The 16204-nt window shown below is 42.6% G+C and overlaps 1 protein-coding gene and 2 long non-coding RNA genes across 5 annotated transcripts in view; 2 read left to right on the forward strand and 1 right to left on the reverse strand.

The window, feature by feature from the left end:
• LOC113922572 overlaps positions 1-15295 on the reverse strand; it is a 125057-nt gene extending 109762 nt beyond the window's left edge. Inside the window, exons 1-2 of the long non-coding RNA XR_003519994.1 lie at positions 15182-15295; positions 11065-11118 (exon numbers count right to left, since the gene is read on the reverse strand). This is a non-coding gene — a long non-coding RNA (uncharacterized LOC113922572). The remainder of the gene's footprint in view (positions 1-11064; positions 11119-15181) is intronic.
• On the forward strand, positions 373-14672 carry LOC113922571. Of its 2 annotated transcripts, XR_003519993.2 has the most exons (4): positions 373-433; positions 5219-5329; positions 10711-10922; positions 14217-14672. It is a non-coding gene; the product is annotated as an uncharacterized LOC113922571 (long non-coding RNA). The 2 variants fall into 2 exon arrangements; XR_003519992.2 differs by lacking the exons at positions 373-433; positions 5219-5329 and adding an exon at positions 573-728.
• A 220-nt stretch (positions 15296-15515) lies between the features above and the next one.
• The window catches only part of MDM1 (Mdm1 nuclear protein), a 34027-nt gene continuing 33338 nt past the window's right edge, over positions 15516-16204 (forward strand). Inside the window, exon 1 of one of the 2 annotated variants that reach the window (XM_027594587.2) lies at positions 15516-15691. In XM_027594587.2, coding sequence (XP_027450388.1) covers positions 15674-15691 — 18 coding nt within the window. In that variant the 5' untranslated portion in view covers positions 15516-15673. The remainder of the gene's footprint in view (positions 15692-16204) is intronic. The other variant, XM_027594588.2, reaches the window with a different exon arrangement.

Below are 16204 nucleotides of genomic sequence, written 5' to 3' on the forward strand. Positions count from 1 at the left end.
AGTGTAGGAGGATAGGAGTCATTAAGACAGAATAGATGCTAGGGGCAAGACAGCTAATAATCCACTTGCATGCCAGTCAAGAATATGTGTGGCAGGTGAAACATCCTTACACATAAATATTTTGCTGGAGGTAGAGTGACATATAGATAACTACTGTTTCAGAGGGATGTTAATTATCTTTAATAAAATTAAATCTGAAGTCTGCCACCCATATGGAAATCATCTGAGCTTAGAAAAACATATTTGAATACCAATGAGGTGGTACAGAGTATTATATTACAAGGTTTCTTAATTCCCATTTCATTTTTCTAACCACTACTGTAAGCAAATATAACTATTTCAAGAACTTTTAAGCCAGGTTTGCAAAACTCTGTGTGGCAACCAGGGCAGATCTTCTGAAGGACCAGCCTCTCATTGGGCAGAGTTTTCTGAGGTAAGAAGCCCCACTTCTCCCTCCTTCTCTAACAAAAAGCCAAGAGGTACAAATTCCTACTTACGCAACAGGAAAATGACTGATTTGTTCAACTCTTCACCTCACCACATTAGTCTTGTGCTGCAGTCAAGCCACAGTCTTTCCTTCACCCATGGGAGGTGCTGAGTGTTGGTGGGACAGCCCAGCCTTTGGGGATTCGCTTTCCATATTAGAGTGCAGCCTGCTGGGCCAGCCATGGAGGGATGGCTCCAGCCTCCTCACGCTCTCTTCTAAAGAGTGAACACCTAGACTTCAGGTAGGTGCCTACAAGCTGCTATTTGTGGGGAATACTTGACTGATTTTCAAGCAGTCACAAGTTTGTTCATACAGCACTTCCTTATTTGTGCATATCCCAAAGTGTTCCTTGTGACTGGTAAAGAAGAGAAGCACGTGACTTTCAGAGCGTACCATGTAGTATGTGTCTCCTTCTAGGGCAGAGCAGTAGCCAATTTACATGGATGCTTATTTCATGAGGGACGATGGTTGTAGTTGAGTGGCCTTATTTATACATGGGGGGGGCATGAGGGTGGGACCGGATGTTTTTTCCAGTCTCTTCTATGATTCATTTAGAATCAGAGAAATAAAGAGATGACAAATTGTATCTTTAAAAAAAATGTGATCCCTATTTATTCTTTCCCCTTCACCACCCAGAAATACAGTTACATTGTATCACTGAAATGAGGGCGAGTGGTAGTATTTCTTTTCTTTGGGTCTTCAATGGAGTTTTTACAATATAGTCTTCCTAGATTATATTTTGCATTCTTTCACATATTTGCGTGTGTGAAGATTACTCTGGGTCAGTAATCAGTCATGGTCAACTTACTTAACCTCTCTGTGCCTCAGTTTCCTCAGCTGTAAAACAGAGATAATATCTCTACTTTATAGAATTATTGTGAAGATTAAACAAATTAATATATGTAAAAAGCTCCTTAGATGAGTACTTGGTATAAAGCATAGTGTATATTATCATCATCATCATCATCATCATCATTTTTATTTTTATATTATCATCAAGGCTTCCTGGGTCTTTACCACTTACTTACAGCTTTCCTAGGCATGGGGTAGGGAAGGGGTGAAGCAGGAACACTGAAGTTTAGGAAACACTGTAACCTTTTAAAATCTTATCATCTAATACATAAAAAAACGACATATTTCGCACTTCATGGAACAATATGCTACAATATGTAAATGGGATCAAATGCTGATTTTAGGTGCTGGAGTAATCGAAATGAATGAGATTTCATTTCATGCACCTCAGGGAGAAGGCTGAAATGGAGCTGGGCTGAAGAACAGGTAGGACTGAGATAGCTGGAGAACAGTGAGGGGGGCATTCCAGATGGGAACAATGTGCACGAAAGTAGAGGGGCCAGAAAGAGCATGAGATGGTCTTGGAGCAGTGGAGAGACAGAGCTGGCAAGGCAGGCGCATGGAAGGAAATAAGACTGCATAGAATGGAGCTGTATTATGGAAGTTCTAGAAAGTTCTATCTACTTAGAGGATTCTTCACCTGGAAGGAATGGAAACAGCAGAACTCAAAGTTTCTGAGATAATATTTCTATCATTTGGGGTTGGAGGCTGAGTCCATGGAGACTAATGAGGAGGTTGCTGCTCCGGCTGCGTTAGTGTGAGCAGATGGGGACTAAGCTGGGGCATAGCAGGGGGATGAAGAAAAAAGAAAAAGATCAAAGTTACATTTCAAGAAAAAATTAGTAGGAGAGTTAGCAAGACCTATTTTGTCAACTGACTGGATTAAAAAAATTGAAGTAATGGGTAAATCAAAGATTATCACAAATGTTACATCTGTGGGTCTAAGAACTAGAGATAGCACAGAAAAACTTGAGAACCAATTAGAGAGGGAGAGAAGCAAAGGAAGAATTTGGGGTTGTATACATTGAGTTTACAGTGATAATGTGATCTCCAATAATGATAGCTAACATTTATTGTTTACTATGTGCCAGGGGCTATATGTTTTATACATAAAACTCATGTAATCCTCATGGAAACTGAGTTAAGTACTATTATTATTCCCATTTCAAAGGATGAGGGGCTAAATATAACCCCAAATGTATATAGTTAAACTTAAACCTGAGCCATCTGATTTCAGCACTTATGCCAGGTCACCACTTTGCTTAGATACTCTTAGGAAGTCAAACTCTGAGAAGAAGCGAAGACTGAAATGAACAGGTGGGAGTCATCCATGCAGGGGTGTTCATTGCAGTTATAGGAATGATGAGCTTCCTGAGGGAGAAAGCATGCAGATAGGAGAGCAGATGGCCAAAAATGAATCCTGGGGGATGCCCCCATGAGAAGTCAACCACAGGGAATGGTGCAGAGCCCCAGGGAGGATGCGGAGATCAGAGAATAGGCTGTAGGCTTGGCCCTGAAAGAACTGGGTTAGGGATAGGGCTGGAGAGGGAAATCAGGGTTAAGAAGAGAAAACTTCATCAGAGACCTGAGGGGGAAGCGACCAAGTTTTGTCAGGGAAATGAGGAAGAAAGAACAGGATGGTCAAATGAAGGGTTTGTATTTCTTTGCTCCTTTTCCCAAAGTAAGAGAGACCTATTCCTCAGGAAGCTAGAGGAAAGAGGGAGAATGTGGTGTGGAAAATGCAAGGAATAGGGGCACCTGGGTGGCTCAGTGGGTTAAGCGGCTGCCTTTGGCTCAGGTCATGATCCCAGGGTCCTGGGATGGAGCCCCATATTGGGCTCTCTGCTCAGCGGGGAGCCTGCTTCTCCCTCTCCCACTCCCCCTGCTTGTGTTCCCTCTCTCACTGTCTCTCTGTCAAATATATAAAATCTTTAAAAAAATGCAAGGAATACATGTGGGGAAGGAAAGATCCTGTAGGCGTCATAAAAGGGGAGAATCAATAGCTTTTACTTCAGCGGGGAGGAGAGGACTATTGGATTGTCAGGTCTCAGGGTTGGAAATGGGCTTTAAAATCTGGTCACTTATCTGGCCCTTGAGATAGATGCATTGCACTGAGGAGGACAAACTTGAATATGCATTTTCCCCCTGAATTTATTTGTTTAGGAAAGAGATACATATGACATCTCCACTTATATGTCTTGTAGGTATCTCAAAATTATTAAGTCCAAAATAACCTCTCATTTCTCACCCTTGCATCTGGTCCTTACATCACACCTTGCATCTAACAGTGTCCCCTTCCCTCCTTCTAATTGTTGTGGCTAAAAACCTTGGCTTCATCCTTAACTTCTCTGTTTCTCTCACATATGACATCTAATTCAGCAGCAAGTCTTGTGTGATCTGTGTTTGAGATTTATCAATAATCTGATAATTTCTCACTATCTCCACTCATGCTACCCTACTCTAAGCCACATATAAGTTTGCCTGGACTAGTGTGGTGCCCCTGCCCCCAGCCTCACCGCCTTACAGTCTACCTTCTCATTGAAGCAAGGGTAGTTCTTTAACAACAGCAATTGTATCATGACACTCTGATGTCTAGATACTTGCAAGGGATTTTCATCTGTCTCAGAATAAAATCCAGAGTCCTTGCCGTGGCCTACAAGGTCATCACCTACTGTTTCTCCCCAAACTCCGGCTTCGCTGGCATCCTTGAACAAGCCAAGGATGTTTTTGTATCATGGCCTTTGCATATGCTTTTCCTTATGCTTTGATTCATTCATTCAACAAGTGTTTCTGGAGTGCCTCCTATGAGCCAGGCACTATTCTAGACAGGTGGGATACATTTGTAAACATGGCAGACAAAGAATCCTGCCTTTGCTGTGCTTCTATTTCCAGCATGTCTGCATCTCTTGCTCCCTCTGCTCAACTGTTACATGATCAGAGAGACCTTCCCTGACCACCTGGCCTAAAATAGCAATCCCTTCCTACCACCTCATTATTCCATATTCCTTTATCCTGGTTTATTTTCCTTAATGACACCTATCACCATCTGACATATGTCATTATTTCTTTGTCTATTACCTGTCTCTCCTAGTAGGATGCAAGCTCCTTGGCAGGGACTCACATCCTTGGCTTTAGTCTTTGCTGTAGTTTTAGAATAGGGCCTAGCACAAAAACAGTGTTTTCAGATATTTGCTGAATAATTAATGCATATGATTGGTGGGAATTTTTATTTTAGAAACTCATCTTTTCAATTCTGGGAAGATTTCTTGAAAAAAATTTTTTAAATTTCTTACTCTACATTTTTCCCCATTTTCCCTTTTACAAACTCCTATTGTAATGTCAGATTTTGGACCTCCTCAACGACTGCTTTTATTGTATTTTATTTCTTTTTATGGATTTTTTCTTTTTGATCTAACTTCCAAGAGGTGGCTTCAACTTTATTTTCTAACTCCTATATGGCATTTTAAGATGCTACTATAATATTTTTAGTTGCTAGGAGTTCTTTCGTGTTGTCCCATTGTTCCTATTATATAGGTATAATCATTTTTACTTACAAGCTGGACTGAATAGGGTCATGCAGAAATCAACTTCATTCTTTCCCATCTAGATCCCATTCCTGGATGCAATCTTGGTACCCAAAGTTTTTCAGTTACTCATAGATAGGGGAAAAAAAATTTCCTTGGTTACTTTTAGTCACAAGAACAGCCTCCAGTTGGTAGTTTTTAAAGTTCTCATGTAGTATAAAACTCAGATCCAGTTCCTTTTTCCTTTCCTTCTGCCCCCACTGCCCTGCAACTGTGCCCAGTTGGAGACAGACACACACTTGACTTCTCTACTTGCTTGTTTTACCTTGTCCATCTACTTTTCCCTGTTTTGTAGGTGCTGCTTCTGACCATTCCAGGGCCAGGCTCAGAAGGAGAGGGGATTAATGAAAAAGACTTTTTGTGGCTTGTGTAGCCTGTAATCTGATGACTTCCTCTGAGGTGGCAGGTGCGCAATTGCTGGTTTTTCCCCTTGAGGGATGGATGTTTTGGAGGTGTGCCCACTGAGGACCTCTGACAGCAGCTCCCCTAGTGTGGGTGGGGCTGTACATCAATAGCCACCATAATCCTACCCTCAGCACCTGGACTTCTGACAGTCCACCTGCCGGTCACATTTCCCCTCTAGGCAATACTCTGAGGTAGGAGCGAACATGACCCCAGGTTGACTCCCTCTCATCTGTCCAACTTGGCCACAAGGAAACTCAGATGTTTTTGCCCTACTGTGGGCAGAAATGTAGTTTGTTCCTAATGCACCCAACTCTTGTCATTCTGCCATTAAACCAGCAATTCTAGCTGTAATCTCTCACCATTGTGTGTCCCCAGGCAGGAATTAGATAATAGCCTTTCTGTTTCACAGAGTCCAAGGAACATTTGTCAAGATCTCCAAATGTTCCCTGGAAGCTCTTTTCACTTGGCTTGAGGTAATGGAAAGTATATTCTTTCCTCTCTCCCAAAAGGCGGGTTCAAGGTATCGTTGTGTAGGTCACAGCATGTAGAAAGGATGGGAGAATTAAGGGGTGTAGGCATTAATTTTTTTCCAGCCAGAGGAAGAAATGAGACTTCCTGATGATGTAGCTCTGTAAGCTGCTGAACCCATGATACCTTGGGCAACAGAAATGTCTCAGCTCGGTCCCAAAGAAGACTTGCATCCCTGACACATCACTTTAGTCCTGAGATCTGTATCTCTTAACCATAGTGTTCTAGAATAGTCGAAACATATGTCTCTGGCTCTCACAGAGACAGGAAATAATATTAAATATTATGACGGATAATCAGTATTTATAGATTTTGAAGGGCCATTAAATAAGAGCTGTTAAAAGTATGATCATAGGTCTCAGACAGACTTGGGTTTTGAGTTTTAGCTCTGACATCTATTAGCATGTGACCTCAGGCAAGTCATTAAACATCCTAGCATTTTAATTGCCAAAAAATGTTAATAGTAACACTTGTTTCCTAGATATTAGAGGTGTCTGTGTGCTGCATTGCCTGATGGTAACTTGGCACCACCAATATCATTCCTATCTAAGTCTGGAAACTACCACAATATCTGGAACTTCCCAGAATCTCCTTTCCTACATGGTTCCGGATTGGAGTTTGTGAGTGACTTTTAGTTTGTGACTTGCGCAAGACTTGGAAGGCAAAAGTGAAGGGCAACCATTGTTTCTGGGATAATAGTTGCTTAGGCTCATTAGGGCTTCACCAGACACAGAGGCTCCCAGCATTCTGTAGCTACTGCAGGATTCTGGGACATGCCCCATGAGCTGAGTCTCTCCATCCACACTCTAGGACTTCAGACTGAACACATCAGTGACTCTCCACTCCTCTGGCCGCCACCTTCTAGACCTTTACTCCACCAGCTGCTCTCATATCTATGTAAGCCATCATTTCTATATGAAGCCCCTTATTCCTATACTATTGACAGTGGCCCTGTTTCCCTAATGAAACCATTCTGATCCAGGATATACAGTCCTAAGACATGTAATGAGTACTCAATAAATATTAGATAATCATAATAATGATCAGAAAAGGTATTGTTCACAATAAATTGGAGACTAATTAGTAATGTTAAACTGCATGACTTCCACTGTTTAGGAAGAGCAAAGATGAGGAGTGGTACAAAATGGTACAAAGGAGACCATTCTTAACACCTAATACCAGGAACTGCTCACATTTCTATAATGTTTGCCAATTCACAAAGTGTTTGCACACATTTCACTGCATTTGGCTGAGGTGAAGCATGTACTGGAAATGGACCCTTGCTTTCTTAACAATAAAAGCCCATGATCAAGAGAACATCAGAATTCAAAGAAGAAAGTGGCTTATATTGTAAAGAGAACATTTATTTGAAACATGATTTGTTCCACAGAGTGTTCTTTCATCAGGAGAGAATGGAGTTGCCCTCTGGTTCGTGTGCCCTCCAGGGTTATGGGGTGAGCCTTGGATCACAAGGAAGAAGTAGCAAACCCTAACGGCTGTCCATATAGTGGAAAGTTTAGCTTTCCAATCAATTAATTTACTGAACATACCCTTTATGACATGGACGCTGGTTATTGTGCTCTATGGTAATCAGGTATAAATGGTAGCAGCCAGCTTATAAATGATTGTAATTGGAATTAATTTTAGGGAGTCAATATTTTTTTTTCTCTTCTTGGTTCACTAGTATTGACAATTTTTTTAAATGTGAGTTTGATTTACCTATAGGTAAAAAGGCAAGTCCTAGGCCAGTTCCTCAGGTCCAGTGTCTTTTTCTTTTGCTCCTCTCTAAGATAGGGGTTCCTGTGCTCCTCTCTAGCTCCAATTCCCACCCTTTGCCTGTGAAATTCATAAGCAGAATGTCCTGCTGGCCCCTGCATCTGGCTTTCCTGTCTGCCTGGCACCAACACGGGCAGAATCTCCAGAAGCACAAGGCTGTGGGTGGCCTGATGCGGGAGCAAAGCGAACCACGACATGGTAAGGTAGAGGAGACAGCCTAGGGAAGGGAAAGGGCACCGTGAGATCCAGGTCCTGTGTTTTGTCTCTAGGCATTCTGAACCAGAACTAAGGGCACCAGGGCTGACAGGTACCCTCCTTCACTCTTGAAGGTTTGGGGACTCAGGCTCTAATAGCTATATTGAGACTGGCTCCCCATGGGAACAGAGATATTTTCGCCTATGGCTTCAAATGCATGTTTTTGTTTGTTTGTTTTGTTTACTTAGTAGGAACATGCTTACAGTGATGCATCTGTCCGTGTCCCACTTCAGGGGAGGGTCGTTGCGGCTGTTACTGTCTGTGCCCTGTGCTGTTACCTCTGCTGCAGGGAACCACCTTCCCCGAGGCCGTGCCCTTCCTAAGACCCAGCACAGGATAGGGCTGACAGGCCCTTTCAGTTGTGGACTCCGCATGGGGTTAGCTGAAGTTGTTGTCAGGCCTGCCTTGAAGCCTGACTTCTTCTACCCCATCCTGCTGCGGTGCGCTCCCTTCCACATGTGTTGGTCCTAAGGGGCCTCACTAATAAACTGTCAGCACATTCAACTTCAGCTTGGGGTCTGTTTCCCACAGAGCCCGGCCTGCAACAGACTCTATTCTCCCTATCACCAATATTTGTCGACATCTCTATTTTGCAGTTGTCTCCTCTGCCATTCTCTCCGACCTCACCAATTTATATCAGTTTTATTCATTTACTGTCATTTTATAGCATTTTTAGAGGGAATGGAGATACTTGCAAATGTATAACCCACGAGAGTTAAACTGCAGAGAACATAATTTATTCAGCCCTTTAAAGCAGAGAGGGTATTTCCAGGATATTCAGTGTTGAGGCAGATTTATTGTAATAACAGCCCCATATTTTCTTTCCTCCTTTACAGTGTGTCTTTGTAACTCCTCCCATCAAGGGATTGAGTCTGTTTCCCTACCTCCTGAATCCGGGCTGGCCTTTTGGCTTGTTTTGGCCAATGGAATGCGGCAGAAGTGATGGTGTGCTGTTTCTAAACCTAATCCTCAAAAGACCTTGCACACTTTGCTCTCCCTCTTGGTACCTTCCTCTCCCATGAGAATAATCCAGGCTGGTCTGTTGGAAGGTGAGGGAGCAGTGAGTTGTCCTAGTGGAGGTCATCTGAGACCAGCCAGCTTCTAAAGTCCCCATCAGTTGACCACAAATACTTGAGCAAGCTCAATGAAGTCAGCCAAGCTCAACTTAGACTCCTAGCACTGGCTAGCTGACCCACAGATTCATGAGCAATATAAATGATTATTGTTTTAAGCCACCGCATTTGGGGGGAGGTGTTTGTAAGCCACAAAGTGGCTTACAGAATCCTTGGGAAGGCAGAAGAAGTAAATTCTAGGGCCACATCACAGAATAGACTCACTAATGCCAGGAGTTGTCGAACGAGGAAATTCCTGGCTAGTCAATAAACCACTGCTGTAAACCCTGGCTCCAGAACTCTGTCACTGCTGCAGTGATCAGGCAGCTGCTTCTGGAGCTGCCCGATCAGAACCACGCTCCTGCCGCTCCGGCCATGACTTACACCATCACAACAGGTTCCTGTGCTTTGCCTTTCTCCCATCTAATTCAGTTTATGCAAGTGCTTCTCATCAGTGAAGTGTAAGTTATACCTGACATTCAGCTGTGAAGGGGCCTAGTGTCAAAGGGACTTTCAGCTTTCTAATTTCTGTAGTACATGAGAAGGTTGGAGTGGATTTGCAGTGTCAGCCTCAGTATCTGCCACAGCTATGATGAACTTAAATGAGCATGATTCCTAAACCTTATTCTGTAAGTTGTGCTCAGTGATATTGAAACAATTTCTTTAAACTCATATGTGCAGTGTTTTACAACTGGGTATATCATTCTCTGTAGGGTCGAACATTATTAATTCAATTACAGGAAGTTGAGAGACTGAAGGATGAACAACACAGTACTAAGATTTTATGAACTCATTGTTCCAGCAAAACCCAAATGAATAAGTTTTAAAGGGAACCAACAATTATAAGTCACTAAGGAGAGGAAAACTGAGTTATGTTTTGAAAAAAATCTTATTCCCCTTTTGATATCTGATATAGCATTACTAATAGAATAGTGATTGCAGAAGGAATAATAACAGGCATTTGGTCTTGACCTGAAGTTCTTAAGGTGCCTATACACTATGTGATAAAAGAATATTTCAAAATTTATTTTGGTGTAGGGTATGGATTTAGAAGGTTCTTAGAAAGACAGTGTCCTCTGACCTGACCTTAAGACATGACGTCTGGTTTTGAGTGATCAGAGAATTAATGCTTCCCAATCTACAGAGTTAGAAATTCTAGAAAAACCTGTGTCCCTGTGGATACTTTCATACAGATGGTGATTTAAGACAATAATCACTGAAGAAAAGGGAAGGCAATTTTTAGATCACAGAATCATCAACAGTGAAGGCATTAAAGTGAAAAGAATTTTGTACCTTCATATTTTGTTCCTTGTGTCTTGTTCAGCAGAGGCACAACATGTTATTATGGTATGTGAGGCTTGCAGTGGCTTATGCCTTACTAAGAATCACTTTCTTTATTCAGTCATGGCCTTGTAAGGTTAGGAGTCCCTTGAGCTCACCAAAAAAAAAAAAAAAAAAAAAAAAGTACATGTTGTCAAGAGAACCTGGAGTCCCTCCAAAAGGTGCCCCATTGATTCAAAAGCCAGACACTTCTTTGTCAACAAAGGCATCCCATGGCGAAAAGTCTGGAGGATAAATTGCTCCTGGCTCATTGGTGAGTCTTAATCACACACCCTGTTTATTTGATTCTTAGTGACACTAATGTGAAGTATAAGCAATTTTGCTTCTGAGACAGAATCCATTGATTTAATTTTGTCATTTTTCTTTTCAGTTGTGCAATCAGAAATTCATTCATGTGAGGAAAAAGCAGTTAAAACCGATGGAAAAATGCCAAAGAAAGCGGCTGTCAGACTGATTGCTTTTTGGCAGAGACTGAGATCGAGATTTACCAAGGAAAGCCCACGTAAATATGACCCAAGAGGAAGTGACAGAGCTCAAGAGCATTACTAAGCCTCGAAACTGGAATTTCAGTTACCTTGCAAGGTATCTGAGAAAAAAAATTACATATATGCAAACACAATGTGGATGAATCACTGCACTGATGGAATGGTGGTTACTAAAACAGCTTTACTCTGATTTATGAAGGAACAAGAGAAAAAAAGACAACAGAGAGCAAGTAACTTACCTTTTTTGGGACCCAATCTTGAGCAAATGTTAGTTCTGCCCTGCATTCAGCTACCTAGGGCAGAACAAAAGGGAAAGTGAAAGGTCCTGTAGATCAGGTGTTTCCCAGGATGTAACTTAAAAGCAGCTGTCTTATCCTGTCTGCTCTTTAGTCTCCAGTCTTGGCTCAAACTCTGGCACTGGATTTAAAAGCATCTTCAGAATACCTGAGTGCTCACTTTTAGCCCCTTCCTTGAATCCTTCTTTCTATCCTTTCCTGAGCTCTTTCTGTATGCGTCTGTTCCCTCATTTGACTGTAATCAGATTGGAAGGCAGGCTCTGTGTCTTACTCATCTTTGTATTTTCTTTCCTCAACCCTTTTGTCTAGCAGTGTCCTGCTTACAAAATTACAAAATGTAATTTGTAATTTTTGTAATTCTATTACAAAATGTAATTGTAATTTTGTAATTCTATTACAAAAATGTAATACATTTTTGTTATAAAAATATGGTTAGAGGCACATACAGATTCAACACAAACATAAATTCGAATACAAGTACAAATTCTCCAATGTTCCAATTGCTGCCAAGAAAATGATGGGAGATTGTTAGATCTGTGAAGTGATTGACTTTCTGCTTTTAATAGAATAGGTAGCATATTTATATTTTAAGTGCAAATAAAAGTTGTTTTTAAAGGATTTTGATATGCCTTTGTCTCTAAAAGAAGGAACAGACTTATTGCAATATATGCAAATCAAAGTGAATCTAGAAAGGGTTAATGGAGTTATTTTAGGTAGAGAATAGCCATAGTAACTACCAATACCTTAAAGTTTCCATGTATTTATAAGTAAGTTGAATGAAATGTTCTTCATCTTCATAGCTGCTGCTAATAGAGTTAGACTCATGAGTGAGGGAACAAGTACCTGTGAATGATGCTATTATATAACATCATTTTTTCTTTCTTTGTCTTTCTTTTATCCCAACTGATGGTATACTGTACACATGTCTATAGTTTGCTTTTTTTTTTTTAATACCTTCCATGTTAGCTCATTAAAAAATGCTTCTTTCTTTTTAAGGGTTGGATGGGTGGAAGTTAACAAGTTACAGTCTCTCACTTCCAATATTACCTTTTGGGCTCTGCAGACCCTTTGGACGCTGCTAACTAACTAAAGCTAGAGGCCGGAATGCTCGCTTTTGCTCACTGTTTGCTCTCAGCAGCACCTTAATGATGACCTTTTCTTCCATGGTAGCATCTGGTTGCAGTCACCAACTTTTCCTTTTCTTCCTTCCTTCCTTCTTTTCTTCCTTCCTTTCTCTTTTCTTTCTTCCTTTTTTTCCCTTCCTTCCTTCCTCCCTCCCTCTCTCCCTTCCTTCCTTCCTTCCTCCCTTCCTTCCTTCCTTCCTTCCTTCCTTCCTTCCTCCCTCCCTCCCTGTCATTCCCAGAGGCAGCCTCACTTTGTTCCCTAAGAGGCACCAGTACCAGCTGGGCAGTGACCCTTCTCAGAGGTCTGGCCAACTCCCTGAAGCTTCTAGGGCAAACCTCTGTGTTCCAGTAACATCAACATTTTCCTCTGCTCTTCTAACCTCAGGGGTGTGAGCTGCTTTCTGGAATTACTATCCTCAGTTTCTCCTTTTAGCTTTTCTAAGTTCTCCAATAACTCATTAACCAACAGTTTATAGTAAGCTTTCTTTCTCGAAATGCCTCTGGTAGTTTCTGTTTTCCCAGCCAGACCCTGATGGATGTAATATTTGACACCTGAAGTGGGTCTGACCCAGCTGGATCTGCTGGGTTGGAAGTCCCAAGGAGCAGAGCAGCCTGCACTGTCACCTGGACCTGCTGCATAGCCTGTTCTTGCTCTGGGCCCTGGAGCAACCATAATATATTTAACTAGGATGGACATTTAAATTGTTTCCAATTTTTGTTACTCTAAACAATGCAGTAAACAACCTTAAATATTTTTCACACATGGGCAAGTATATTTGTAAGATAAAGTTATAAAAGTAGAATTGCTGGGTCAAAAGGATTGCCAAATTGTCCTTCATAGAGGTGGTACTAATTTAATCTCTCACAGGTAATAAAGAGAAATCTAACTGCATGAGAAATAGAGAAATCAACAAAGGGAAGAGGGAGGCAGGTAGGACACCCTTGTCCTAGTAAGAGAGCCTTGGTCGGTGGAAGAGAGAAGCACGTCTAGAATAGAAGGTCATAGATTGACACAGAATGAAACCTATCACTTGAGGATTACTTTCTGGCTCAGACTCCATGGAATTCCCTTTGGAGAGAAGGAAGGCTAAAATACAAATGGAAAAGCCCTCTAAGACACTTTGATACTCACTTAATAGAGGGTAACACAAAAATGGGAGAGAGGTGCCTTGTCACAGATCACCAGCAGGGTGGGGCAGTCTGAGGAGGCTTTATGCTGTGCCCAGTGGAGACTCAGTACTCAGCAAATGTGGCTGTGGTGGCCAGCGGCAAGAGTGACACATACAGATGTGTGGCTATTGGAATTTGAGGCAGTGTTGCCCAGCATACCATATGTGCTAGCTGTAAGCACATGTGAAACACCTCCTAGGGACCCCCAAAACTCTTGGGTGGAACATTGTAGGTACTGGGTCTGTTTCCTGCGGTAGTAGAGAGTGTAAAGGCTGGCAAAACACAGGCTACAAACTCATTTACTAAGGTTGGCCCTTTTTTTTTTTTCATTTCCACGTCTTTGCCTCGTTAACTTGAGTGGGCTTTTGTTTAAAAATAATAAAATAAAGTACTCTTCTTCTTTAAATCTTATAACCCATCTCAGCAAACCCAGGTTGTGACTCAAGTTATTTTTACCCTCTGCTGTTCTTGTCCTTTATTCCCTGCTCAGTAGAGCTCTACTGCAGTTATCATGGCCCTTGTTTAGCAGGCAGGCTACATTCTACATGCTTGCTTTTGCTGATTTCACCTCAGCATTATGTGGTAACAAAATTGTGTATACAACCAGAGTTGTGTTTTTCCTACTTTGTAAGATCTGGGCTGTTTTCCTGCAGAGGACCTTTGTTTTATGTTCCATCATGTCTTGTTTGTGCCATTCTTAATTTACACGACAGAGATGCTGTCATCACCAATTAACATTTATCAAGGGCCCCCTGGATGCATGGCCACATAGGGGCTAATTTAATATTCTCTTTGTTTCAGATATCAGGTGCCTCCTTCAAATGAATTTTTAAGTATCTCCGTGATGATGAAGAAGAACAAAGACATCAATTAGGATTCAGGAACACAAGTCTTTGCAGAAAATGCTTAGAGCATCAAGGACTGCTATTAATATTTGAAAGTTTAAAAGAGGGTATACTTTTCTTCAGTCAACAAATGACAAAAGTAAAGGCACTGTTTTCATTGTTCCTGAAAGAAGCCTGGCAGCATTCCATTCAGACATCTGCCCTTTGATGGTCCCGTTTTCCTCATTACTTATTTCAGTCCTTCTAATCTTCAAGGCTGAGTCTGAATATTTCTTCCTGATGCTTCTTCTAATCATCTCTTCCCTTAAGGACAACTCCCTCCTCCAACTCCTGTAGCCCTTATTATTATAGCTATCATTTGAAAATTTAGTACATGATACATTATACTATTATTGAATAAATAGATGTTCATTCTCTGCAATTATATTAGACAACTGTCTGGACAATTTATTTCTTTCCCATTCTCAGAGGCAGCACAGTGTTCTGTCAATGGTAGAATCTGGAGAAATATTTATTGGTGACGATGGCAGCAGTCTATTAAAATCAGATGGAATTTTATTTTTTAAAATGAGTGAAAGGAGAGACAACGCTGAAGCTTTGGAAGTTGACACAAGCATCATTCATGTTTTCTAACATAAGAGCTCTATGTGCGTGTTTTTTGGTGGGGGCGGGGTAGTGGGAGAACTGGACGCAAGAACATCACTGGACGTAAGCAGTTTCTCTTTCTAGAGTCACTAAAAAATTTTTTTTGGCCTGCCTAAGCAATATTTATTTTTTGCCGACCCCTTTTGATGTGACAGTAAGTAGTGTAACATGGCTGTCAGTTGGAAGAACGGGTATTCAGGAGAATAGACCTGAACATTTTCATATCAGAAAAAGAAACATTTCGGTTTCGTCACAGATCTGGAATTAAGAACACACCTTCATGTTTTGTGACGTCACGAACTCGGCCCAGCGAGGCCTGCGACACACGAATCCCACCAGCCGGTAGACCCATTGTCACACAGGACCCGCAATACCAGGAGCGGCGGAGCTCTCCCCAGGACGAGGCTCTCGCTGGTGGGCCCCACCCACCCCGGTTCCGGGAGCCTCATTGGCCAGTCTTCCGCCCGCCATTTCTGTGAGTCCCCGGGATTTGCCACGGGAGGAGGGCGTCTCTCTTTCGGGCACTGATTGGTCGAATCTTAACGACGGCAAGAAGTTCTCCGAGTCTCTATTGGTTCTTAGGCCTCAGAATGGGCGGGGAAAGGCAGAGCGACCGGGCTCAAGGAGGAAAGCGCGGAGTGCGCCGGCGCGTAGTCGGGGACGCCAGGCCGAGGATTTTGCTAGGGAACCGACTGTTGTCGCCCCGCCCCCTCGGGGCTTTTTGTCCCGTTAACTGTCGGAGTGGCGGGGGCTCCAGCACCGGGCGACATGCCGGTGCGCTTCAAGGTGAGGCCGTGGTCTCCGGATCTGAAGGCTGCTGGGGGAAGTCGTGGCGGGGCGGGTGCGGGGCGCGGGGGCCACGCTGGCTTTCTGCGCGGCGCTCCTGGGCCCCGCAGAGCCTGCCAGCTCCCGAGCTTGCCAGTCATGATCCTGCAGGATGCTTGGCTCCTCCACCTAGCTCCCTCTCCGCTCACACACACTTCCAAGTTGCAGTGTGGAAGCGTTAGATGGTGTTGAGAGAGACTGATTTTGGAGGACACGGAAGTGGAGATGGAAGGAGGGCACTTTGTAATGAGATCTCAAGTGGCTTCAGGTTGGGACACCTGTGGTCCCATCTCACAGCTTATCCTTTAACCCCCGCCCCTTACCTGCCCTTTAACACCTTAAAGTGCCTGTGTCTTTTAAAGGATTGAGAAATGGGACCTTGACAATGTAAAGATAGGGTGTAAGAAATACACATTGTTCATAGTTGTGCGCAAGTTTCAGGTAGGTGGTAGCTGTCAGGCACCCATCAGTGTA

This window comes from Zalophus californianus, chromosome 9 (genome assembly GCF_009762305.2).
Source record: "Zalophus californianus isolate mZalCal1 chromosome 9, mZalCal1.pri.v2, whole genome shotgun sequence".
Taxonomy (NCBI): domain Eukaryota; kingdom Metazoa; phylum Chordata; class Mammalia; order Carnivora; family Otariidae; genus Zalophus; species Zalophus californianus.